We start from the raw sequence: 25,245 nt of genomic DNA on the forward strand, positions 1-25,245 counted from the left end.
ATACCTGTGTCATCCATATTGATGACATGTGATGTGCAGCAACTGATATTGTGATCCCTGTGGACTAATTGGTCAACTATAGACATTTCTTGAACACCCTACCATTGAGTTTGGTGCATGCTTTCAACAACAAAAAAAGCGCAGTGATTTATAGTGCGCTACGCACAGGCACAATGCCTAGACGTTGATCCACAAGCCTCAGCACACTTTTCACTTCCTAAGTGTTAGATAGCTACAAGAGCTATATAGATAGAGTCAATTCAGAAAGTTTTAGTGCATCCTAACTGCAGCAGCATGTGATCGTGGTTGGTACTAGGAAGTCAGATACTAAACATCCCATCCTTTGTCTTTTCCTCTGCGTTCCAGCCTGTAAGCATATACATTCTTCTAAGTACTTCTACTGGTCCACATATCAAGGAATGGACTTGAACCAGCAATGCCGGTCCTGCATCCACCAACAAGTTCTTCTTCATATGAACCTGCACATACCTTGCATTCTGGCTCCTTTGGGCTACTATAGATGCTACCTGTGGCTTGAATAACTCACACAACATAATAGTGACAGAATTCCTTGTGTCTGGAGAGTTGAATATTCTACTTCCTGGACTCATCAGAGTGATCCCAATTTTCCTAATTTTTTAAGTAGAAAACTTAAGAATCAGGACAGTTCCTATAAATAGGGTCTGTCTGTTGTCAAGTATGAACAATTGTACTAAAACACTCTATATTCTTAACCTGCAGCACAATACTAAATTGAATTTTGTGGCAACTGAATGCCACATAAAATGTTTGGTTGATTAAATTATTAAAAATGTCAAACTATCATTATCTGCAAAACATGTTTGCAATAAAGATGTTAAAAAATCGTATCATCAAAGCAGAATAATTATGATTTATCCGTATACAATGTATGTTACATTGTAGTTAGGGTTATTTGGGTAGTGTGCAGGGTAGGGTATTCAAGCATTATTCCATCAAAGTTATTTGATGTGTTATGTCTTAAACTCAGTTCTTATGTGAAGTCATGCACTGTAAAAATTAGCACATGTGCTTACTATCGAGCGCTTTTAAAACATGCAAATATGAAGAGCCCCATCCACAAAGGTGTAAAGGGTTTTGAGCAAATCATCAATATACATAGTTATATACGAACTAGTAAACCTGCAAATGTGTGTCTCAACCCCATTAGCTCAGTTGGTAAGGCGCCGGACTTTGGTACAATTTCATGTTTTCAAAAGCGCTCGATAGTAAGCACATATGCTAACTATCAAGTTTTTACGGTATGTTGTTTCTGGATATATCTTCTTTTTTTTCTGTTTCTGGAATGTAATTTAGATTGTCTTGGGTGAGATCTTAGGGCATTTTAGATATCTCACATCAATTTCACATTATTTTTTATGATTTGTAATGATTGAACACATGTATGAATAAATGAATGAATGTTATGTTGATTGGCAGATGATGTAGTTAATACGTTTTGGAAAAGGAGGATTATATTGAGGCTTAGAGCGCAAACTGGTTATGTCTACTTTGGGGTAGTTATCCTTTGTGTAAAGCTGCATGAAAAAAGCCTGGCACAGAAATTCTCAATTGAAAGAGTATAGAGCTTTATTCCATAAGCTGCATAATTCCTCAATGGAGTCTTTACACTAACTCACAAATATCTTACACCAAGTTCCTCCATGTTAGTATAAAATTGATCATGGTCTTTGTTATAGAGGTGTCTATGTCCTACTCTGATGATTCAAGGTTTATGATCAAATTAAAGATTTAGGCTAGGAGACTGGAACTGGATCGGAAGATAAATATTATGGACAGAAATTAAGATATGTTGATGCCTTAATTACCACTGGGTGAGAGCACAATTAGAATTAATTGTGCAGATGCTTTGGTCTAGAATATGGATACCTAGATGTATATGTGATGAAAGCATGATAATAAGGTGCAAAGCATGAGTGCAAAGTGAGTAACATATGGTGGACACAAGTCATGCATGTTATTGAATTTTCAAATCAATGATGCAATGTGCAAGAAATATGGTGTGCCATACAAATAAATGATGAGGATGAATAACGGTATTTTTGTTTTAGAGTATTGAAAATCACCTATAAACCCTGATTGGCAGTTGCAGCGGAATCCGCCCGTCATCTCAACACACTCTGCTCCATTCTGACATGGATTACTGGCACATTCTGGGAAATCCAACTCACAGTTGACACCATAGAATCCCTGTACACAGTTACACCTATATCCATTGAAGATATCTTGACACGTTGCTCCATTCTGACAAGGGTTACCATCGCATTCATTTACTTCTGTTTCGCACAATGTTCCTGTGAACCCTGCTAAACATCTACATGTATATTGGTTAACAGCGTCTACACACTGAGCACCATTGAGACAAGGATTACTGCCGCATTCATTGATATTGACTTGACAACGTTGTCCTTCAAACCCCACTGCACAGACGCATGCGCCTATTGACATCATCAACACACTGTCCTCCATTCAGACAAGGATTGCTGTCACATTCATTAATGTTGGTTTGACATTCTGTGCCTTGATAGCCAGCTGCACATATGCATGTGTATCCATTGATACCATCGCGACAAACGCCACCATTTCGACATGGATTGGATGCGCATTCGTCGATGTTCACCTCGCAGCGTTCCCCTGAATAACCTGCCAGACAAGTACAAGCATATCTGTTTACAGAATCAACACAAGGAGCTGCATTTAAGCATGGACTACTTGCGCATTCATCGATGTTAACTTCACAGTTGATTCCAGAGAAACCCGGCAGACAGTTACACAGATAGCTGGCAATTCTATCCACACATTGTGCTCCATTTTGACATGGATTTGCCGTGCATTCATTCACTTCTTCTTCGCAGTTCACACCACTATACCCTGCACTGCAGGCACATGTATATTCATTGACTTGGTCTATGCACTGTGCATTATTCTGACAAGGCCCACTGGCACATTCATTGATATTTTCTTGACACTGGTTTCCTGAGTATCCAGGAGGGCACACACACTCGTATCCATTAACAATGTCTAAACATGTACCCCCATTACGACATGGACTACTGCCACATTCATTGATGTCAAGCTGGCACTCCATTCCCTGGAAACCTGCTAGACAAAGACATTGATATCCATTGATAAGATCGCGGCATTCAGCTCCATTCTGACATGGGTTAACTTCACAATCATTGATGTCATTATCACATCTTTTCCCTGTGTATCCGTCAGCACATGTGCAGATAAAGTCATTGATTGCATCTTGGCATTGGCCACCATTTCTGCAAGGCTGTGCAGCGCATTCATCAATATTAACGTCACATGTTCTGCCAACAAACCCTGGTGCACAATCACATGCATAGCCTGCAATACCATCCCTGCATTCACCATTAGCTGTGCAAGGATTTGATGCACATTCGTCCACATTAGTTTCACAGTTCGTTCCTGTAAATCCCTCTAAGCATGTGCAGATATAGCCTGCTGGTGTATCCACACACCCTGCTCCATTTTGACATGGGTTTGATAGGCACTCGTTGATATCCACATCACAAACAGCGCCCTCATATCCAGGTGCGCATACACATACATAATGATCTACAGCATCTGTACATGTGGCAGAATTTTGACAAGGCATACTAGCACATTCATCTATATCCACTTCACAATTAGTTCCTTGAAAACCCGATGCACATTCACAAATGTAACTTCCGATCCTGTCGCGACAAATGCCTCCGTTCAAACAAGGTGTGCCTCCACATTCATCAATTTCAAGTTCACACCGAGGGCCTTGAAAGCCAGTCGGGCACACACATTCATATCGATTCATCAGATCCCTACAAGTGGCTCCATTAACGCATGGATTGCTTCCGCATTCATTGATATTAACTTGACAGTTCACTCCAGAATATCCTGGAACACAATTGCACATATAACTGCCCACTAAATCCAAACACTGTGCTCCATTTTGGCATGGTCCGCTATCACATTCCATAATATCTTGTCCGCATTCATCTCCTTGGAAGCCTTGTGGACAAACACATGTATAACCGTTCACAAGATCGCTACATGTTGCTCCGTTGACACATGGGTTACTAGCGCACTCATCAATGTTAATCTGACATGTGTCTCCAGTAAACCCTGGAAGACACCGACAAACATAGCTATTGATTCCATCAACGCATTGCGCTGCATTCCGACATGGATTACTTGCGCACTCAACTACATCCATCTCGCAGTTGACGCCCTGGTATCCAGCACGGCATTCACATTCGTATCTATTTGCTAAGTCAATACATCTTGCGCCATTCATACAAGGTCCACTCAGGCATTCGTTAAGGTCTATTTCACACATGATACCTTGGAAACCCGATGCACAATTGCACAGATAGCCATTCGTCTCGTCCACACACTGTCCTCCATTACGACAAGGTGCACTGTTGCATTCGTTCACATTTTCCTGACATCTGGCACCACTAAATCCTAGTGCACACGTACATGTATATCTATTCACTTCATCCACGCATACACCAGCATTGAGACAAGGATTGGATAAGCATTCATTTATTTGAACATTGCATAGAGATCCTTCGAATCCTGGCTGACATTCACATCGATATCTGTCAACGGCATCAACACAAACAGCTTGATTTTGACATGGATTACTGGCACATTCATCGATATTGACACTGCATTGTGGGCCTGTGAAGCCAGCGAGGCATGCACAACGGTATCCATTGATAAGTTCAATACACTGAGCTCCATTTCTGCAAGGAGCCGATGCACATTCTAGTATCTCCACCTCACAGTGCGTTCCAGTGTACCCTGGTCTGCATTCGCATATATACCCATTGGGCATGTCATTACAAATGGCATTATTCTGACATGGAGTACTAGCACATTCATTTACTTCACGTTCACAGTTTGTCCCAACAAATCCGTCGCGGCAGGTACAAACATACCCGTTCAACATATCGGTACAATTTGCTCCGTTCTGACAAGGCCTAGGTGAACATTCATTTATTTCAAACTGACACTGAGGACCTTCGTATCCCCCTGTGCATTGGCATAAATAACGTCCTGGAAAGTCCACACAGTTACCGTTATGTTGACACGGTCCGCTGGCACATTCGTTGACTTCGTTATCACATAACGTTCCGCTCCATCCGTTGACACACATACAGAGAAACTTATTGACCAAATCCACACATTCTGCTCCATTTTGACACGGTACGCTGCTACATTCATTCAGCTCTATCTCGCACATCATACCTTCGTATCCGTCTTCACATCTACATTCAAATCCGTTGATACCGTCAACACACTGGCCGTTTACACATGGGTTGCTGAAACATTCGTCTATATTAATTCCACAGTTCACCCCAGTGAATCCTTCCACACAGGTGCAATTATAAAACGGGAGATAATCATTACATGTTGCGCCATTTTGACACGGTGACGATTCGCATTCGTCTATTTCTTCCTCGCATCTTGTACCTTGAAATCCTGTTGCACATCGGCATAGAAACTCGCCGGCAAGATTTTCGCATACACCTCCATTCATACATGGCTGGCTAGCACACTCATCAATTTCCATTTCACAATTCACTCCTATGAACCCTGGTACACAATTACATTCATATCTGTCCACCAAATTCTGACAAGTTGCTCCGTTCCGACATGGACCCGAAGCGCATTCGTTAACTTCGCCCTCACATAATCTACCAAAGTACCCAGTCACACATTCACAGAGATATCCGTTGATAAAATCTCTACAAGTTCCTCCATTTAAGCAAGGACTGCTACCACATTCATTGATCTCCTCGGCACAATTCGGGCCTGCGTATCCAGCCGTACACATACAGACATAACCATTGATTCCGTCCATGCATACAGCATTATTCAAACATGGCGAACTTGCACATTCATCTATGTTAGTTTGACAGTTAATGCCGATAAATCCGACAGGGCAAATGCAGACATATTCATTGATTCTGTCTTGGCAAGTGGCTCCGTTTACACAAGGTAAACTAGCGCATTCATTGATTTCAATTCCACAAGTTGCTCCTTGAAAACCTGCTAAACATGTACAGGTGTAGAAGTTTATGTTATCCTGACACAGAGCGCCATTTTGACATGGTCTTGAGTCACATTCGTTGATTTCCACCTCACAGTTTACACCTCTGAATCCCGGTAGGCAGTTACACCGATACCCATTGAATTGCTCTTCACATATACCTCCATTCTGACATGGAAAACTGGCACACTCTTGGATTTCACTTTCGCAATTCACTCCTGTGAATCCTGCGATGCACTTGCAAGTATATCGGCCTATTTCGTTTATACATTCACCATTTCTGCACGGCCCTGATGCACATTCGTTGATTTCAGTTTCGCACGATGAGCCAACAAAACCTGGGATGCATTGACATCCAAATGCATTGATGAGATTTACACATGTCGCTCCATTTCTACAAGGTGAACTATCGCATTCGTTAATTTCAATTTCGCAGCGTGCACCTGTGTAACCTTGGATGCAAGAGCATACATATCCATTGGCTTGATCGACACAAACCCCTCCATTGAAACAAAGTGATGGATTACAGTCATTGATATTGACCTCACAATTGATCCCTGTGAATCCCACAAGACATTGACACTCATAGCGATTCACCTGGTCCGAACATATTCCACCATTTTGACACGGCGAGGAGTTGCACTCGTTGAGTTCAACATCACAATGTGTTCCAACACTTCCTGATGGACAACTGCATGTGTATCCATTGATTCCATCAACACATGTTCCACTGTTCACACATGGCGAGCTTGCACACTCATCGATATTAACATCGCAGTCCCTTCCTTCAAATCCAGGGGCACAGGTACATAGATATCCATTGATAAAGTCCTGGCAGGTGGCGCCATTTTGACATGGTCTTGGTGCACACTCGTTGATCTCCTGATCACACATTGGTGGTGGTCCATAACCAGGTAAACATGTACAAGTATACCTATCCACCCCATCTGTACACAATGCAGCATTTCCACATGGTGAACTAGCACATTCATCTATATTAACCTCGCAGTTGAGGCCTTGAAACCCCGCTAGGCATGCACAGCGATACGCATTACGCATATCAAAGCAGTTGCCACCATTCTGACATGGATTACTGTCGCATTCATTCAGTTCTTCTGTACAATCTCTTCCAGTGAAACCACCAGGGCAAATGCAGACATATCGGTCAATTTCATCGGCACAAGTAGCAATAGCACTACACGGGTTGCTTGCGCATTCATTGATGTCCAGTTCACAATTCGTACCTGAAATATTATGAGACGAATGAAAGTAATTATAATTCTCTGTCATTAGAAGAATGATATGTACCTGCAATACTGGGCACTTTGAAGTGTTGGGGCACTTTGAATAGAGCATTCCAAATAATTGCCCTCTCCTTTTTGCCTCCATGATCATTGTTGAATCCTGCAATTTTGAGCGTTTGTGCTTAACTGCTCATGTATGCCTAATACTAATAGCACCCAACATAGATAGATGAGGTAGCTAAGAAAAAGTACATTTCAATTTGAAATAACAGAAATGGGGAATTTCAGTTGAAATCCATACACCCCCTATGGAGGACAAATCCTTAATCTCCCACATAGGTGGTGTAGAATTACAAATATAGTCAACCATTCAGGTAACTCCATTTGAAATTCACACTCCCTGTGTAGAAGATTAAGGTCATGTTTTCCATAGGGAGTGTAAGGATATCAACGGGAATACCCCAACAGAGCCAAATGACAATGTAAGTTTCAAGTGTTTTCAATTGTATATTTCTACTATGAGAAACATATCCATGAATGAAAGCACCTTAAATCAAAAGCAGGATCTTGGGCCAAAATATGTGTGTGAAAATCACATTTCTACCTGAAACTTTGAAACAGAAGCCACCAAGACGAGGTGGCTTTAAGTCTTTTTTTTTCACCATAACATCAATCCATTTCAAAAATGAAATTAAAGCTTATTCTTCCATGAAGTGTTACTAAATTATAAATGTACACAAAGCAATTGATAAGGGGCCCTTAGAATTTCAGTCTCAGGCTCTTGCAAATTTTGACTGTATCTTACCATTGAAACCAGGAGCACACATGCATGTATACTCCCTGATTCCATCTACACATGTAGCTCCATTACGACATGGCTGAAACAAACACTGGTCACCATCGTTTTCACAGTTATCACCAAACCAACCTGGGGTGCACTGGCACACATAACTACCGGTAAAATCTTGGCATGTACCTGTAATTGAAAATATACCATAGGTTACATATCTAATTAAAAGGGAAAAACATACACAAACATTTTCAATCATCATTATTAGGCTATCAGGATATAAGAGAAAAGATCAAAGGGTCTTCTGGACCCTTGTCTCTGAAGTTCCGAGGGTCCCCTCTAATTTGCAAGGGTCCCAAAACAATATGTTTTTTCTGTCTTTATTTATGAAATTTATATTGCAGAGAACTGGTGTTTTCATCCCCTTACACCACCTGCTTAATACCTATCCATTAACCTACATAGTGGTTGAATTACACAAATTTAGCTGAAGTAATTTTATCATGCATTCCAAACTTTTGATATAGGATGTATGATTTATTTAGTTATATTTACGTTCAGTTAAGACAAGGAGTCACAGAGCAGTCTTATTGGGCTGATTTTGGACCAGTATACTTATAGTCAAATGCAGTAAACCTTTGATGAGCGCATATTGTAAGTGTACATCGCGTATTTACTGCGTTGGACGCACTAGTCTCTGATTGGCTGCTGAGGCGATCTGTTGTTGCCGAGTGGAAATTGATGAATGAACTGTGCGCCGTACGCGTTGTTAGCGCCGAATTTGCAACATTACGGTAGTCGCGCTCGTCAAAGGTTTGCTGCATTTGACTATAATAGGAACAACAAATGTTGTACAAACTGCATTCAGTGTAGTGTGCTTGCTTAAATATTTGGGGGTTGCGGGTCCTCGCTTACTTTTGGGGTATTTGAAGCTAGGCGCCTCCTTATTTCGAGCCCTGATCAATATCACATTCAATAGACCATTTTAAATCAAGACTGGAAAACCAGGTGCAGTGCGCCATATTTATTCAGTAAGCAAGGGGGTCAAAATGGTGGACAAGAAATGTCACAAATGGAAAAAAAATGCAGATGGTCATTGTTTTTCAGCATTTTAGATTTGGACAAATTGATACACAAGGTATACCCGATGCTTGATTGTGTCTTCATGTTACACAACGGAACTCTGCACTGCTTATGATACTAAACAGATACCTATTTATATGCGAGCGTTCCGGAAATTATTTCAGGCTTCAGGCTTAATCGGAATCAATAAATTTCAAAAGGTCTATTAACTCAAAAACCAACAACAACCAGATGCATACTTTCATAGAACAACATATGTTTTGAAAACAACATACAATGAAATTGAAAATTTCCCCAGATTTGAATATCAACAACAACAACCAGATGCATACTTTCATAGAACAACATATGTTTTGAAAACAACATACAATGAAATTGAAAATTTCCCCAGATTTGAAATGTATATAGCCCAGATAATCTTTTTTACTTAACTCATAAATTTGTAATAATATATTTATGGCAAGATAGGTGACCTACTCAAAAGAACATTTTCCATTCATAATTATAATTCAAGGCGAGGAGTTTTTTTTTATTTCGGTCATATCTAGGCGTTAACAGCTGAAATCTAGGAGATAACACTGACGAAACTTCGGCCAGGCACAAGTGTCCTGGTGAACGAATTGGGGGTCGGTGTAGATAGCTGGTCAGGGCAATATTTACAGGACAGTCAAGTGTAGCCAATAATTGGGCTTATTACCCCTGATCGGAACCGACTGTAACGAGGTCTTTTATCATGGGTCATCTGCCTATCTTTACCAGATGAGCCACAGGGAGGGCGGATATGATTTTTTTGGGGGGAATTGAACCTGTGACCTCTTGCACCAAAGACAAAGACCTTAACCAGTGTGCCATGCTGCTCCCTTGAGTATTGTGATTGGAGGATTAAGGGATCTGGAATGAGCGTTTTGACAGTATTTTTTGTGGGACATGAGAGCACATCAGACATATCGAATTGCATTCTGAATACGAAGCATGTCTTTCTGATATCAAATCATTTTCATTTTTTGAAATTCACGATATAATACTTATGACAAATTATTAAAATTTGATATTTTTCACATTTTTGATATATAACAGTTCCTCAAAGTAAATTTTATAAATCTAATGATATATTCTTAAATTTAGCTGGGAGGAAAAGCCGAAGATTAATTGAAAATTTTGACCTTTTATATTGAAGATATGGATTTTTTTCCCAAAAAGACCTAATTTTTTTTGGTGTTTTGGGAACAAAAATCCATATCTTCAATACAAAAGGTCAAAATGTTCACTTGATCGTCAGCTTTTCATCCCACCTACTAGACTACTCCGTAGTCCACTTGCCCATTGTGTATACTCTGGATATTGTATTTAAGCTTAAAACTCTGATTTAATTAATGGGTGCACAATTGATAGATTTTCACAACTGATCTTTTCAGTTACCGTACCCGCTCTGTTTGTTAGCTTCCCAAGTGGACTACTGACTTTGACTTGCGGTTAACATTTTTAACACAGGACTCTATGGAGAGTTAGGCCAATTTCTGGCCTAACTAAAATTAGCCATGATGTAATGCATCTTTAATTGGATCTGGCTTGTATAATTTCGAGTTCAACTGAATGCTTTCATCATGATTAATAACATGCTTTTATTTATCAAAAATCGACTATGGCATAGTCTATCCCACCTACATACACTTTAAGTATAAATCATCAGATTTATAAAGTTTACTTCGAGTACTGTTAAATATCAAAAATATCAATTTTTAATCATTTGCCACAAAATGTGTATTACATTGCGAATTTCAAAAAAAAAAATTATTTGATATCAGAAGGACATTTTTCGTATTCAGAATGCAATTCGTTATGTCTCATGTACTCTATTGTCCCACAATAAATACTGTCCAAACGTTCATACCCCTTCCCTTAATACAAACACACAGATAGATACACATGCAAATCATAATTCACAAGCAAAATTTCTTCTTCAGTGGGTGTGGTATAGTTTGCAGACACAAAATCTGATTGGACAATCACATGATTTCAGGTGTCATTTATCAGGCCCAGTATTGATAATCCGTAACACGTATACCATGTCACTGACATATTAGCTCTTACCTCCATTTTGGCATGGACTAGAAACACAGTCATCAACAGTATCTATTTCACACCGGTCCCCACCAAATCCAGTAGGACAGTTACAGCTGAACGCCTTGACCAAGTCTTGACATATTCCTCCATTGAGGCAGGGAGAGGATTCGCACTGGTCACCATCAATCATACAGTTGACACCAGTGAATCCCTCTGCACACTGACATTCATAGCCATTCACCATGTCTATGCAAATACCTGTAAAGTGCAAAAAGTACATTACAGCCACATCAAGTTTACAGGATAAATGCTTTAATTTACAAGATTAATGGTTTAAAACTTTCTATTCCATAATCTGTCATATACATACACTTTGTTTGGCTAAGTGGCCAAAAAAATGAGACTGATAATGTCGTGTACTGATATCGCAGTTAGATGCAGCACCTACGCTAGTTGTGTGTTGCGTAATGTGTGAGCGTAAGTTGATGAGACAGTTTATGTGACATTATTGACAGTACCAACAAAAAAAATATTTTGGAAATATCTCCCACAGAGGGAGTATGAATTTCAAATGGAATGAGCACAATAGATAGCTTCATTTGAATTTTATAAACCCTCTGAGAAAGATTCAACCTGAATCTTCCCCTGAGGGAGAGTGAGTTTCAAATGGAACTGCTAATTCCATTTGAAATTCATGCTCCTACTGTGGAGGATATTTCCAAAATCTTCCACAGGGGTAGTGTCGATTTTAAATGGAATGGACAAATTAGATTTATTATTCCTAATTAAACAGGCAAAAATATTTACAGATGTTGGTGATTTTTATGGTCATTTGCACAAATAAAACAACTTGATCGACCGAACCTACTTGAAAGGTCTGTCAGCCCGTAGACTTCTCCGTAGTCCACTTGCCCATTTTGCATACTCTGGCTATTACATTTAAGCATAAAACTCTGATTTATATTGATTTGTGTGCAACTGATAGATTTTCACATCTGTATCTGATCTTTTCAGTCACCACACTCCCTCTGTTTGTTAGCTTCCCAAGTGGACTACTGACTTTGCCTTGCGGTGAAGATCTTCAACACGGGACTCTATGGAGAGTTAGGCCAATTTCTGGCCTAACTAAAATTGGCCATGATGTAATGCATCTTTAAATGGATCTGCCTTGTGATTGGTCGCCCATATCTCGCTATGGTTTAAATCTTCCGGGCAGGCGGCATTACCATTAACTACACCGTACAAAACTACCTGTGGTATTTGCGGCGCTTTTGTGTTGACGCGAAAGTTAATCTCTCATCAAACATCTAGCGCGTCTTGTACTATATCATGCTTAGTACTTGTGGTTAATGGACTGATAAACAAGTATGCTTAACAGTGTGTTTTTAGAGAGCAAAGTCCCGGGCAAAGTTCTGCTTAAAATTCAAAGTCCATAGTCGGATTTTCGTGGTTCGCTGTCAATAAACTGGTAGATCCAAAATCAGAATTGTTCAGTATTAAAGTGAGCCATTATAATTATGCAAGATAATGTTGCATTCAATTACTTTTATTGTCACTAATCATCTGATATTCTTAATTCTTTATGACCATTTTACTATTGAATACTTTAATTTTAATAAACATCAGTATAATTTTGAGTTCAACGAAATGGGTTCATCATGACTAATAATAACATATTTTTAATAAAATTCGACTATGGCATAGTCTAGTCAGCTCGTAGAACAAGGTTTTTTTTCCATTGCCTTATGGGACAAAAGAAGAATGCACACTATCCATGTTAGGAATATAACCCTCATGACAGCAGCATAAAAATCATTTGCACAAATATAACAACTTGATTAACCGACCCTACTTAAAAGGTTCCTCCGCCCCTAGAACAGGGGTTTTTTCATTGCCTTAAGGCTTAAGGGACAAAGACAATGCACACTGTCCATGTTAGCACATAACCCTCATCACAGTATCATTAATACTTCTCTATGGAACTTACCTTCATTCTGGCATGGCATACTTTCACATTCATTGATGCTAATTTGGCAATTCACACCCGAATACCCTCCTGCACACTGACAATCATATCCTCCAACACGATCAACGCAAGTTGCTCCATTCCGGCAAGGGTTATCGGCACACTCATTGGTCTCTAGTGAGCATCTTGGCCCATGAAATCCAATAGGGCAGACACAGGTGTAACCGTTAACGTCGTCTTGACAGGTGGCACCATTGAGACATGGCTCACTCAAACACTCATTGATATTGATTTCACAATTGGTACCTGACAAAGAAAGCATCAAAATATTCAGCTGTTTAAGTATTTGCTATGCAGGGACTGCTTTTTGAGCATGAGAGCAAGAGCAATCATACTCTAATGCTCTCCTTAAATCTGATATAGGAGAGTGATTTTTAGCTCTCCTTAGTTGACCATTCTCTCCTAATATTCTATTGTTGATGCTCTAAACAGCTCCCCTTGAAGGCTCCAGAAGAGCTATTTAATGCTCTCCTGCAAATTCCAAAAGACAGTCCTTGCTATGTATTGTATCTATAGTGCCTTTTACTAACTTGAGCTAATGACATCAATTCATATTTCAAATGTTGTTATGTTAACCAATGCATGTTAAAAGCAAGCATATGCATAAATACTGGGGGAAACAGGGGAACATTTCCACCCTCCCTGGCAAAATGAGTCAATTTTTGTTCTTTTCAACCTGAGCCACTTTTTGGCAATTCAGGCCGACTGTCCAAGATGGATTGATGTCTCTGCAAGCAAGAAATGCGGGATTAGACATGTATGCAATGGCCCATACTTACTTACATGGTCAGCAGTTGAAATCCATACACTCCAAATGGCCTTTACATTGTATAATATTCCACACAGAGGTGTATGTTTCAAATGATGTCACCCATTCAGGTAACCCCATTTAAAATTCACACTCCCTGTGTGAGAGATTAAAGGTCATCTTCCATAGGGGTTGTATAGATTTTAACTAGAATAGACCATTGCACACTCTCAACTAGTCAAACATAGGCAGTGATGATATGCCCATCAAGGAAGACAAAATCTTAGTTTCTTCCAAAAAAGTCAATTGTCAAAGTAAGTTGACATATTTTCTGATAATTAGGATGGAGCAGAAACCCCGGGTTGTAAACTTTTGATTTTGAATGTTGGTGCTCTGCATGCAAAACCCTATTTACATGTATAATCCATGTTTACTCACATGAATGAATGAAAAAATTTAACATATGGGTACATACTCCTTTTTCGATTATGATGTGGAATGAACATGTCATGCAGAGTGGATCATGCACAAATGGCAATAAATCTTCCAGATCAGGTATATAATGAAAAATTCTGATTTTCCAATGTGCCCAGATCTTACTCAATTTAAAAATTATAAGAAATCCTAGCTATAATCAGAAGACAATCTGGCCATCAACAGTCATATGCATTTAAATAATTTTGAAATTTTGACTTGAGTTTTGATTGGTTCAGGGGATTTTGACACAATTTTCTGAAAACTGTTAGTAATACAGGGTGTCCCAGAATGATTTGTACCGTGTTTGCAAAAATAACTAAAAATAGAAGACGGGCAGTGTATCTATTTTTGATACCAGCATTATAATGTTGGACATGTCTCCTACTTATTCTGTTAATTTCAGCACGCTACCTTTATTTGTTTTGGCGTGCCATGCAATAATGTAAAATCGATGAAAAACGACTCGCATACCTTTGAAAAATGGCACGATACGATTAAATGAAGAGCGTGGGATGTTTGGCACAGCATTTCGACGACAACTACTGTTGGGGTCACGCCTTAAAGCTTGCCGGACAGCTGCAATGTTCGCTCTAGTTCTTACAGTCTTACGAGCACCTGAAGCTTCACTCTGCCGATTCCTGACAATTCCGTGCTCGTCAAACTTCTTTACGTTATACACTATCGTCTAATGAATCTTCTTTGCGTCTCAACATAGCTGCCGGTTTGCCAGTAAGTTTTTGAAAGAAATCCACGCTACTGTACAGTAAATTGAGGAGCCGTCTTTTCTGTACCACAACCAGTTTGATCTCTGCAAGCATTTCAAATGACATGGACCTCACACCACATTAACTATATTTAAAACTACCGCCAAAAGAGAGAATGGGATTAGGCCACAAATCCTTAATTCCATATGATGATTGCTTCAGTAACGTCATAAATAATAGATAGATATCGGCTATTTAGTGGAAATATGAACAGGGCACAACTAAAATACGTGCGTAACTTTTTCCAAATAACTTTGTGCTGAACAGGTAGTAATGGTACAGATTTTCAAAATAGGTTGCGTTGTCAAAACTTAGAATTCACCATTTCTACGCAATCTTCTATAACTTCTACTAGAAACGTCCAATTTTTAAAATCTAAAAAATCTGAGAAAGCTAAATATATGTAGAACTAAAAATGCAAGACAATATGACCATTCAACATGCCCTTCATACCTAAAAAATTCCATCTTTCCCGGTACAGATCATTCTGGGACACCCTGTATATGGATTTTCATTCAAAATCTGGATACAAAAATGTGTTGATGACCATGACCATGCACAATTTGACATTGGCGTTTAGTACCATCAAAAAAAAAATCACTACTAACACTACAAATATCTACACTAAGACAAAAGTATACACTAAAACTACACAAATCTCTACTAAAACTACACAAATCTCTACTAAAACTACACAAATCTCTACTAAAACTACACAAATCTCTACTATAACTACACAAATCTCTACTAAAACTACACAAATCTCTACTAACACTACACAAATCTCTACTAAAACTACACAAATCTCTACTAAAACTACACAAATCTCTACTAAAACTACACAAATCTCTACTAAAACTACACAAATCTCTACTAAAACTACACAAATCTCTACTAAAACTACACAAATCTCTACTAAAACTACACAAATCTCTACTAAAACTACACAAATTGTCTGCATCACATACTGTCGTATCTCAAAAGGCTGCCTTGCATGATTTTTATTATCATACAGTTTGTCCACTCTGAAGTACAAAGTGACAACGTGCGCACATACAACGCGTTAACAGTGCGTAGTGCTGCGTCTCTGCTGCAGGTATGCGTGCCTTCAAAGTCGGCACAATGTGTGCCATATTGCCATTTTATATTTCATTAATAATTCTTCTTGATTTCATATTGCCATTTTATATTTCAGCATGAATGGACATAAGATTTTAATATTTTAATACTTCAAAAGTATATCTTACGGGTGATTAGATCACAATTAGATGACAATTTTAATTTTAAATCACACAAAGCAGCCTTTTGAGCAGACGACAAAATGTCTACTAAATCTATAAACACTCAACATGTTGATCCATAAGACACCTACCTGCAAACCCTGTAATACACCCGCACCTGTATCCGTTGAATCTATCAATACATATAGCACCATTGAGACATGGCCCACTGTTACATTCTTGTGTTTGCTGCTCGCAATGTGTGCCTTCCCAACCTGCTATACATTGACACACATAGCCATTGACTTGATCCTGACATTGAGCGCCATTAGCACATGGTGAACTGATGCATTCATCGGTGTTTATTTGACACAGATTACCTGCAAATACAAATAGCCAATTGGCGATAGTTGTGCTGGAGGTGAAAATCGTCTGCTGAGGGCTAGATTTATCAAATTATTGTCTTGACAAAATGTCTATCTGGAGGATTATCAAAATGGCATAATTTGACAGGTTTTTAATACAAGAGACTCCTTTCCATATAATTTTGGTAATTTTTTTTTATCAGCAGGGTCATTATATTCTGCATCTGCATTGTGATGTGACAAAATACAGTCTATTGCATTAATTTTTGAAATAATGGGTCTTTGGGGGACAACATCAAGAAAGAGTCAGAAAATATTTCTTAAGATATGGGCTCTCAATTGGCCCAACAGAGCAGTAAAGGTTTTACAGGTTTTGAATGGGGGGGGTAATTTCTTTACAGGCAGTTCAATTTGTTTTAAGGTAAAAGCATGTTTTACATCTGTAGCATTGTTACCATAATCTCCACATCAATCAATCAATAACCAATCAAGAAATCACTCAATATGTTCAATCAGAGGTAAACTATATATCCTAATCCTGACTACATACTAGGTATTCACATCATAAAACTGGGGAAAGAATCTACAAATTAGAATCCCACAGGCTCCCAGAGAACTAACTACAAAATCAGTCATTTCATTTGTATTTTGAAACATGGATGTGGTAACACACACGATTAAACAATGAATGACCTTGAATATCACATACGCACAGATAAAGGCATACATATGTTACAACATCATCTGCTGTCATTATGACAAAATATGTTTAATTTATACATCTTTTGAGCTAGACAACTTAGCACAAACACACAATTAAAGTACATTATGATACAGCACCAGCCATATATCACAGCAAAATAACTGCAATCACAACATAGTTCACACCTACTATCATAATAAGAGAAACAATTTGTTCATCTAGATACATTAAGGGCTATTCCAGTTGTAATCCACACCCCTATGGAAGAGGGTGTAGATGGTATAGATTTCAAATGAAGTCATCTATTCAGGTAATGTTAGATTAAATGGTCAGGGTGTGTATGGATTTCAACTGGAATAGCCCATAATTTGTTTCACCCTGAGTTTGGTACAGGGTTGCACTGTAAGCTAGCATACTGGCAAACTGCCCTTGTATGTATGCTTGTATTGTATACACAGTGGTGGCGCCAGGAATATATTTTTTTTTTAGGGGGGCATTGGGGGGCAAAGTGAATTTCAGGGGGCAAAATCAATAAATTGTGCACAAAATTGCAGCAAAAAGTGGACATTTTGTAATTTTGGGTTTTACTGGGGAAAGCGGGGGGGGCAAGAGTTCTGACTTGTGGGAATTTACCCCCGTGGCACTGCCACTGTGTATACACACTCTGCAGGAATGAGTTATTGTGTGTGATTTGATACTGCAACTAGCCAAATACACACCTTTGTCACTACCAAACTTGAAGTGAAACAAAGCAATGTTCCTTAGGCCTACTCGTCTATACGTGTACCCGCATTTTTCTTGTATGTGACATTGATTATTCAGCCAAAGAGATACACTGATATTTGACTTCATTTGACCAACCAGAACCCCATTCCTATATAGGAATTTACAAATTAGTTTACTGTAGGCAGCCTGAAAACCAAATGTAAAATGTGATTTTTTATTTATTTTTAGAGTCATAATGTATGGTAACATATGCCTCAAATTACTGATATTTATTGTGAAATCAGTGTGGAGCAGTGTTAAAATTGTTAGTTATTATAGGTCAATAATTATATAGATTGATTTTCATTGGCCATACATTTTGTTTACATTGCTTGTAAACAAAACGTATGAGAATTTTTTTTTTAATTTTCATAATTTTTTGCTTGAAAATGTCAATTTTTTCAGGATTTTTAATTTTTTTTTTTTTAAAGTGGTAAAATTGTGGCTCCAAATATACAAAGATGCGCAGCCTACACAAAATAAACTTGTGTTTTAGCCTAATCGGTATTATGTAGTACCATTATTATATTACAAGAGGAAGAACAACATACACACACATTTTTAGATATTAAATTCTACAACTGCTGTGAATAGACTTAATTTCAATAATATAAGGTTTTGACTGAAATGATCTTGGCCAGTAGTGGCACCAGGATTTTTCAAGGGGGGGGGGGTAAAGTGATGGGGAGAAGTGATTAGAGGAATTGGAACATTTTCCTAATACTAGGTGATTATGGCCCAAAATTGTGGATTTCTTGTCTTGACTGGGAAGCAACTTAGGAAAATTTGATCAGCAATAAGCTCTGAAAGACACTCAGCAGTGACATTTGTATTTTTATACTTTTACAGTATATCTCTTGGAAGTCAATCTTTCATACACTTGTATATATGGGGGAATGTTCTGAACTGAACATTACATTACATTACATTACATTACATTACATTACATTACATTACAATACATTACATTACATTACATTACATTACATTACATTACATTACATTACATTACATTACATTACATTTCATTACATTACATTACATTACATTACATTACATTTCATTACATTACATTACATTACATTTCATTACATTAAACCCTGTTTAACTTTTCCTCTGACCCAGCTGCAGCAGGATATGCCTATGAATACAAAACAATACAGACAGGCACAGGACAATCACACATGGTACATCTTTAAGGGCAGAGTAATGGGAGAGAACATGGACCTTTTCGAGCTTCATTATTTCAAGTTTTTGAGAAAATCACAAAAATTCACTTTTTACCCCAATTTTTTGTGACAACTTAGACAAAAATCCGTACAAAAAAAAAAAAAATCAGTTAGCTTTTCATGAAGAAGAGACATGAACTTAGGGAAGGTTTTTTTTTTTTTTTAATTGGTCTCTTTTTGAAATATTGAAAAAAACATGTGAAAAAAGCCATTTTGTCACTCTATTAAACTAAAAATTGCACATAATGGTGTATATTTTTGTTTAAAACAAATATTTTGAAAAAATGAAAAAACCTTCCCTAGACTTTGATGTACTCTAAAGGATAGTGCAAAAAGTTTACCCTTTGCTTGCATATTTTTCGAGTTATCTTGTCACAAAAATCGCATAATATTGTCAAAAGTGAACTCTGAGAAATCGACGTTTTAGTAAAAAATGTCAAAATTCTGCACAAAACGTCCTTAAATTTTAAAACCGTAAGACTTTCACACTTGTAAAAGCTGTATCTGGTGCATGGTCTAAATATGCATCTTTTTGCACCAATGAATCTATAATGTCTGCTTTCAGTGCGTCAAAATTCAAAATAATTAAAAAATCTAAGTGGCATTTTGACTGAAAAATCTTTGTTTTGTTTACACCACATTTGCTGGCGTGAACAACATACCGAATGCGCCTTGACTGCGTTGGACATTACTCTGGCCTTAAGCACAAAGGGCTTTTAACTTATCTATAGTTCTACTTCACACAAACATTGCAGTCTATATTCTAAATTCAAATATCCTTTTGTGACAGTTTTATACCCAAGATTTAACCATTTTTTAACTAGGGCAAATATAATAAATGACTGAAAAAAGAAAGGCCAAACATATGTACCAGACATGTACACAAAAGCCCCATTTCATTACCACACATACCACTTAGTGGAAATTTGATGATAATTGTATCACCAGCTGATATTTATAAAATACCATGTACTGTATTCTCTCGAATGAATTCTAATAATTCAAATAATAAACGCCCTTGGGTGACATTTTGGAAAGAGGGTCTTCCTGAATTCTATTTTTATCGCAAACTACTTATAGGTCTACCATTACAGCGATCAGGATGCCCAATGCCAGTTTTAAGCTTACCTACATGCTATGGCATAACAAAATTTCTGCATTTTGCCATTTCGGTCACTTTTACTTTAAACAATGTTGGCGGCATTTATTAAAGGGGCATTTATTAGAGAGAATAAGGTAATGGGTGAAATTATGACAGCCAAGAATAAACTGGTAACCAAAATGTACATAATCTTGGTTTGGAATTGGTAGACTTAAGTCAATCTTTGTAGGCTAAATCTTGCATAAATTGTCACATAATTGTGCATACTATTTTTTGCTTGTGCTCTATTTATCTCAATGGTGCATGTGCTTAGGTTAACTGATTCAAACTGTGCATATCTTGTGCATGGATTGAGCAATTTAAATTGGTATTACAATGTAAAGGTTTGAAGGTAGACTCAACTTTTCTACTAATAATACTATCAGCTAACAAAATGACCTGTGCTATGTTAAATATTGCTTTTTGTTTTATTTTTCTGATGGCCAATTTTTTTTAAATTAAAAAAAAACATTTGGGACCAATAACTAAAGGGGGGAGGGTTAAATAACCTATTAAATGAGACACTTGCAATCACCAAAGATAGATTCAGGACTGTTCAGAGATAATTTGTCACATACAAAAAAGGGAAGCCTGCAGCTAGAGCAGAAAGGCAGAATAGCACAAATGTATTCTCAAAAGACTTGATTATGCATGGTTTTGCATGTTTTGAAGGGGGATAGTACCTCAACCCCAGCCCACCCCTGGATTCCCCAGTCACCATTTACAAGAACTTCAATGACCGAAGAATAGGCTGTTATATCTGATGCTGATCGGGTACCATTAGAAATAATGAACTTATGCATATAGCACCTATAGGAAATATTGGGCCACATATTATGACTTTTATAACACCTTGGGTCATATAGTGATGCTGATAGGATTATCAGTACAAATAGGAGTTCCAACCTTATTTTTTGAATGAAATGGAAATTAGGCTTACATGTTTGTGTATGTGCAAGGTGCACCCTGTGAGTTGAAGATGATGATGAATGGCGGGCAGGTAGCAGCAATCCACAGCTAGACTTCCCCACATAATGACATCAAGATGGGTACATACATCACAACATATCAATGAAGGAGAAGACTTCACAAGAGTTCAAGGTGTGCAAAGTTCAAAGGTTGAAGTTCAAAGGTTGAAGTTCACAGGTTCAAAGTTCAAGAGAATATGAGTAATTGTACAGTAACGAAACATTTGCAAAATGGCCGTGGTGACAGGTTTAGTTAGTAATTCACACATAACTGCACAGGGATACATGGTGTAAATGGCAACATTGTTGTTGTTGTTTTTGTTATTGCTGTGTTGTTGATTTGTTTTTATTCTTGCTAATACATATTGTGGCTATCCTCTAAGGGGGAAGTGTTTCAAAGAGGAAACATTTGACTGGTAAGTTGGATGCAAGATTTACACAGATCGATCATCATCATCAGAATAAAGTGAAAGCTTTACAACAAATATTAATTAAAAATAGTTCCAATTTTGCAAAGCTGGTACATAAAACATTTTGAAAACATAAGCAATGCAGATGCTTACATCATTTGGTTGGGATTTATATAAAACAATACAAGCCGATACATACTTTGCTTCATGCCTGGTATTTTAATTGCTCATTGAAAGGCAGGTGAATTTCAAATATATCTGCCCAAGTGCTTGAAGTAAGGTGATGGAATAACAGCAATATAGCAGGGAGCAGATAAACATCACTGTATACTTGTACTTTCAGCAATAACTGATAAAAACATTCTGCGCATGTTATATGTTAGGGTTACAGTCTTGTCATAAAAGCAATGGAAAACATTTATTTATTGCTGTCAATTTTGGAACACACAGCACATCCAAATTTTGATGTTATCAGTGGTGAGAATTTAGTAACATTGACAACTCGATGATGGAAAAAACATGAAATTTTCAGATGGACAAAAGTATCTTCAACAGTAGATAGTTTATGTGTATTTTGTCAATGCTATCTTCAGTAGATAGCTTACAGTAATTTTCTTCAGTGCTATCTTCAGTAGATAGCAAATATCATTTCAGTATAGGTAGCTTATGTGTAGACTTCTCTCCAGGTTTTGATTAGGCCTGGCATTTTCGGGTAATTTTGTACCTGGGTACCCGGCGCATTTTTCGGGCGGGTAACGGGTACCGAAAAAAAAAAAAAAAATGCTAGGCTCATTCATGGTTGACCTGCAAAAAAAAATTGCATTTTGACGATTTGTGTTTTTAATGAAAATTGATACTTTGTTTTCATGTCATACTCTATTAATGATATCAAAATGCATTGAATTTGAATGATCCTAGCATTTAGGTATAGGTCCAGGGACACTACAAAACTATAAAAAAAAAACCTTAAAAAAAAATAATAATTTTGGGTACCCGTGCAGGGTATTTCCTGCCGGTAATGTAATCTCTGGCGGGTACCCGCTAGCCCGACCGAAAATGCCAGCCTAAGTTTTGATCCAGGAACTGTGGTCACAATCACAGGGGGTATATTGGGCTATTCCAGTTGAAATCCATACACCCCATATAGAAGACATGACCTTAATATCTCTCACACAGGGTACAGATTTAAATGGAGTCACCCATTCAAGTAACCTCAATTGAACCTCACACTCCTTGTTGGAAAGATTATGGTCATGTTATCCATCCGTATGGATTTCAACTGGAATAGCCCACTGTGGACATCAGCTTACAAAATGACCCTTGGTAAATATTGGTTTTTGTTTTATCTTTCTAATAACCAATGTTTAAAATTCAAAAAACCCAATATGGGTCCAATAACAGGGTCAACAGGGGTTTTAAAGATCCTATTAAATGGGATGCTTGCAATCACCGAAGATGGATTCAGGACTTGAAAGAAAGTTCCATCACATATAAAGAGGGAAGCCTGCAGCTAAAGCAGAAAGGTGTGCCTCAATCCAGCCCACCCCTGGATCCCCCAGTCACCATTTACAAGAACTTTAATGGCCGAAGAATAGGCTATTACATCTGAGGCTCATCGGTTACCATTAGAAATAATGAACTTATGCATATATAGCACCTATAGGAAATATTGGGCCACATTTTATGACTTTTGTAACACCTTGAGTCATATAGTGATGCTGATAGAACTATCAATACAAATAGAGTTCCACCCTTATTTTTTGAATGAAATGGAAATTAGGCTTACATGTTTGTGTATGTGCAAGGTGCACCCTGTGAGTTGAAGATGATGATGAATGGCGGGCAGGTAGCAGCAATCCACAGCTAGACTTCCCCACATAATGACATCAAGATGGGTACATACATCACAACATATCAATGAAGGAGAAGACTTCACAAGAGTTTAAGGTGTGCAAAGTTCAAAGGTTGAAGTTCACAGGTTCAAAGTTCAAGAGAATATGAGTAACTGTACAGTAACGGAACATTTGCAAAATGGCTGTGGTGACAGGTTTAGTTAGTAATACACATATAACTGCACAGGGTATGGTGTTAATTGAAACATTGTTGTTGTTGTTATTGTTGGTTGTTGTTGTTGTTGTTATTGCTATGTTGTTATTTTGCCAGTTCATATTGTGGTTGCTCTCCTCTGCAGGGGACGTGATTCAAAGAAAAAATATTTGACTAATAAGTTGGGTCCCGGAGTTGGGTGCAAGATTTACACAGATCAATCATCATCATCAGAATAAAGTGATAGCTTTATAGCAAATAAAGAAAATATTAATAAAAATAATTCCAATTTCATTTTTGCAAAGCTGGTACATAAAACATTTTGAAAATATATGCAATGAAGATGCTTACCGTCATTTGGTTGGGATTTATATAAAACAATACAAGCAGATACATAATTTGCTTCTAATGCCTGGCAATTTTAATTACTTACTGAAAGGCAGATAAATTTCAAATATACCTGCCCAAGTTTGAAGTAAGATGATGGAATAACAGTGATATAGCAGGGGCAGTTAAACCATCACTTTTGGAACACAGAGAACATTCAAATTGTGTTTTTTTTTTCTTTTTTTTAGCAACACTGAGAACTTGATGATGGAAAAAAACACTGAAATTTTCAGATGGATAAAACTATCTTCAGTAGATAATTTATGTGTATTTTGTCAATGCTATCTTCAGTAGATAGCTTACAGATATTTTCTTCAGTGCTATCTTAAGTAGATAGCATATCACTTCAGTATAGGTAGCTTATGTGAAGACTTTTCTCCAGAAACTGTGGTCATAATCACAAAGGGGGGGATGGAATATTGGGCTATTCCAGTTGAAATCCATACACCCCATATAGAAGTCATGACCTTAATATCTCACACACAGGGTGCAGATTGAAATGGAGTCACTCATAATGCAAGTAACCTCAATTGAACCTCACACTCCTTGTGGGAAAGATTATGGTTATGTCATGGGGTAGGGATTTCAACTGGAATAGGCCAATGGGGACATGGCCTCCTACCAAGGTATTGTAAATTGGGGGTAATATGCAGTTTGGGTAACATATTTTAAAAACATTCAATCAGAAGAAGATTACAAGTTATTGAGTGAAACT

General features: G+C 37.7%; 1 protein-coding gene across 1 annotated transcript in view; it reads right to left on the reverse strand.

The window, feature by feature from the left end:
* LOC140155398 (uncharacterized) overlaps window positions 1-25,245 on the reverse strand; it is a 117,368-nt gene that overhangs the window by 68,481 nt on the left and 23,642 nt on the right. The window contains 7 exon segments of the mRNA XM_072178233.1: window positions 396-527; window positions 2,106-2,476; window positions 2,478-7,344; window positions 8,150-8,320; window positions 11,309-11,539; window positions 13,269-13,553; window positions 16,669-16,896. Coding sequence (XP_072034334.1) covers window positions 396-527; window positions 2,106-2,476; window positions 2,478-7,344; window positions 8,150-8,320; window positions 11,309-11,539; window positions 13,269-13,553; window positions 16,669-16,896 — 6,285 coding nt within the window.

This window comes from Amphiura filiformis, chromosome 1 (genome assembly GCF_039555335.1).
Source record: "Amphiura filiformis chromosome 1, Afil_fr2py, whole genome shotgun sequence".
Classification (NCBI taxonomy): Eukaryota; Metazoa; Echinodermata; class Ophiuroidea; order Amphilepidida; family Amphiuridae; genus Amphiura; species Amphiura filiformis.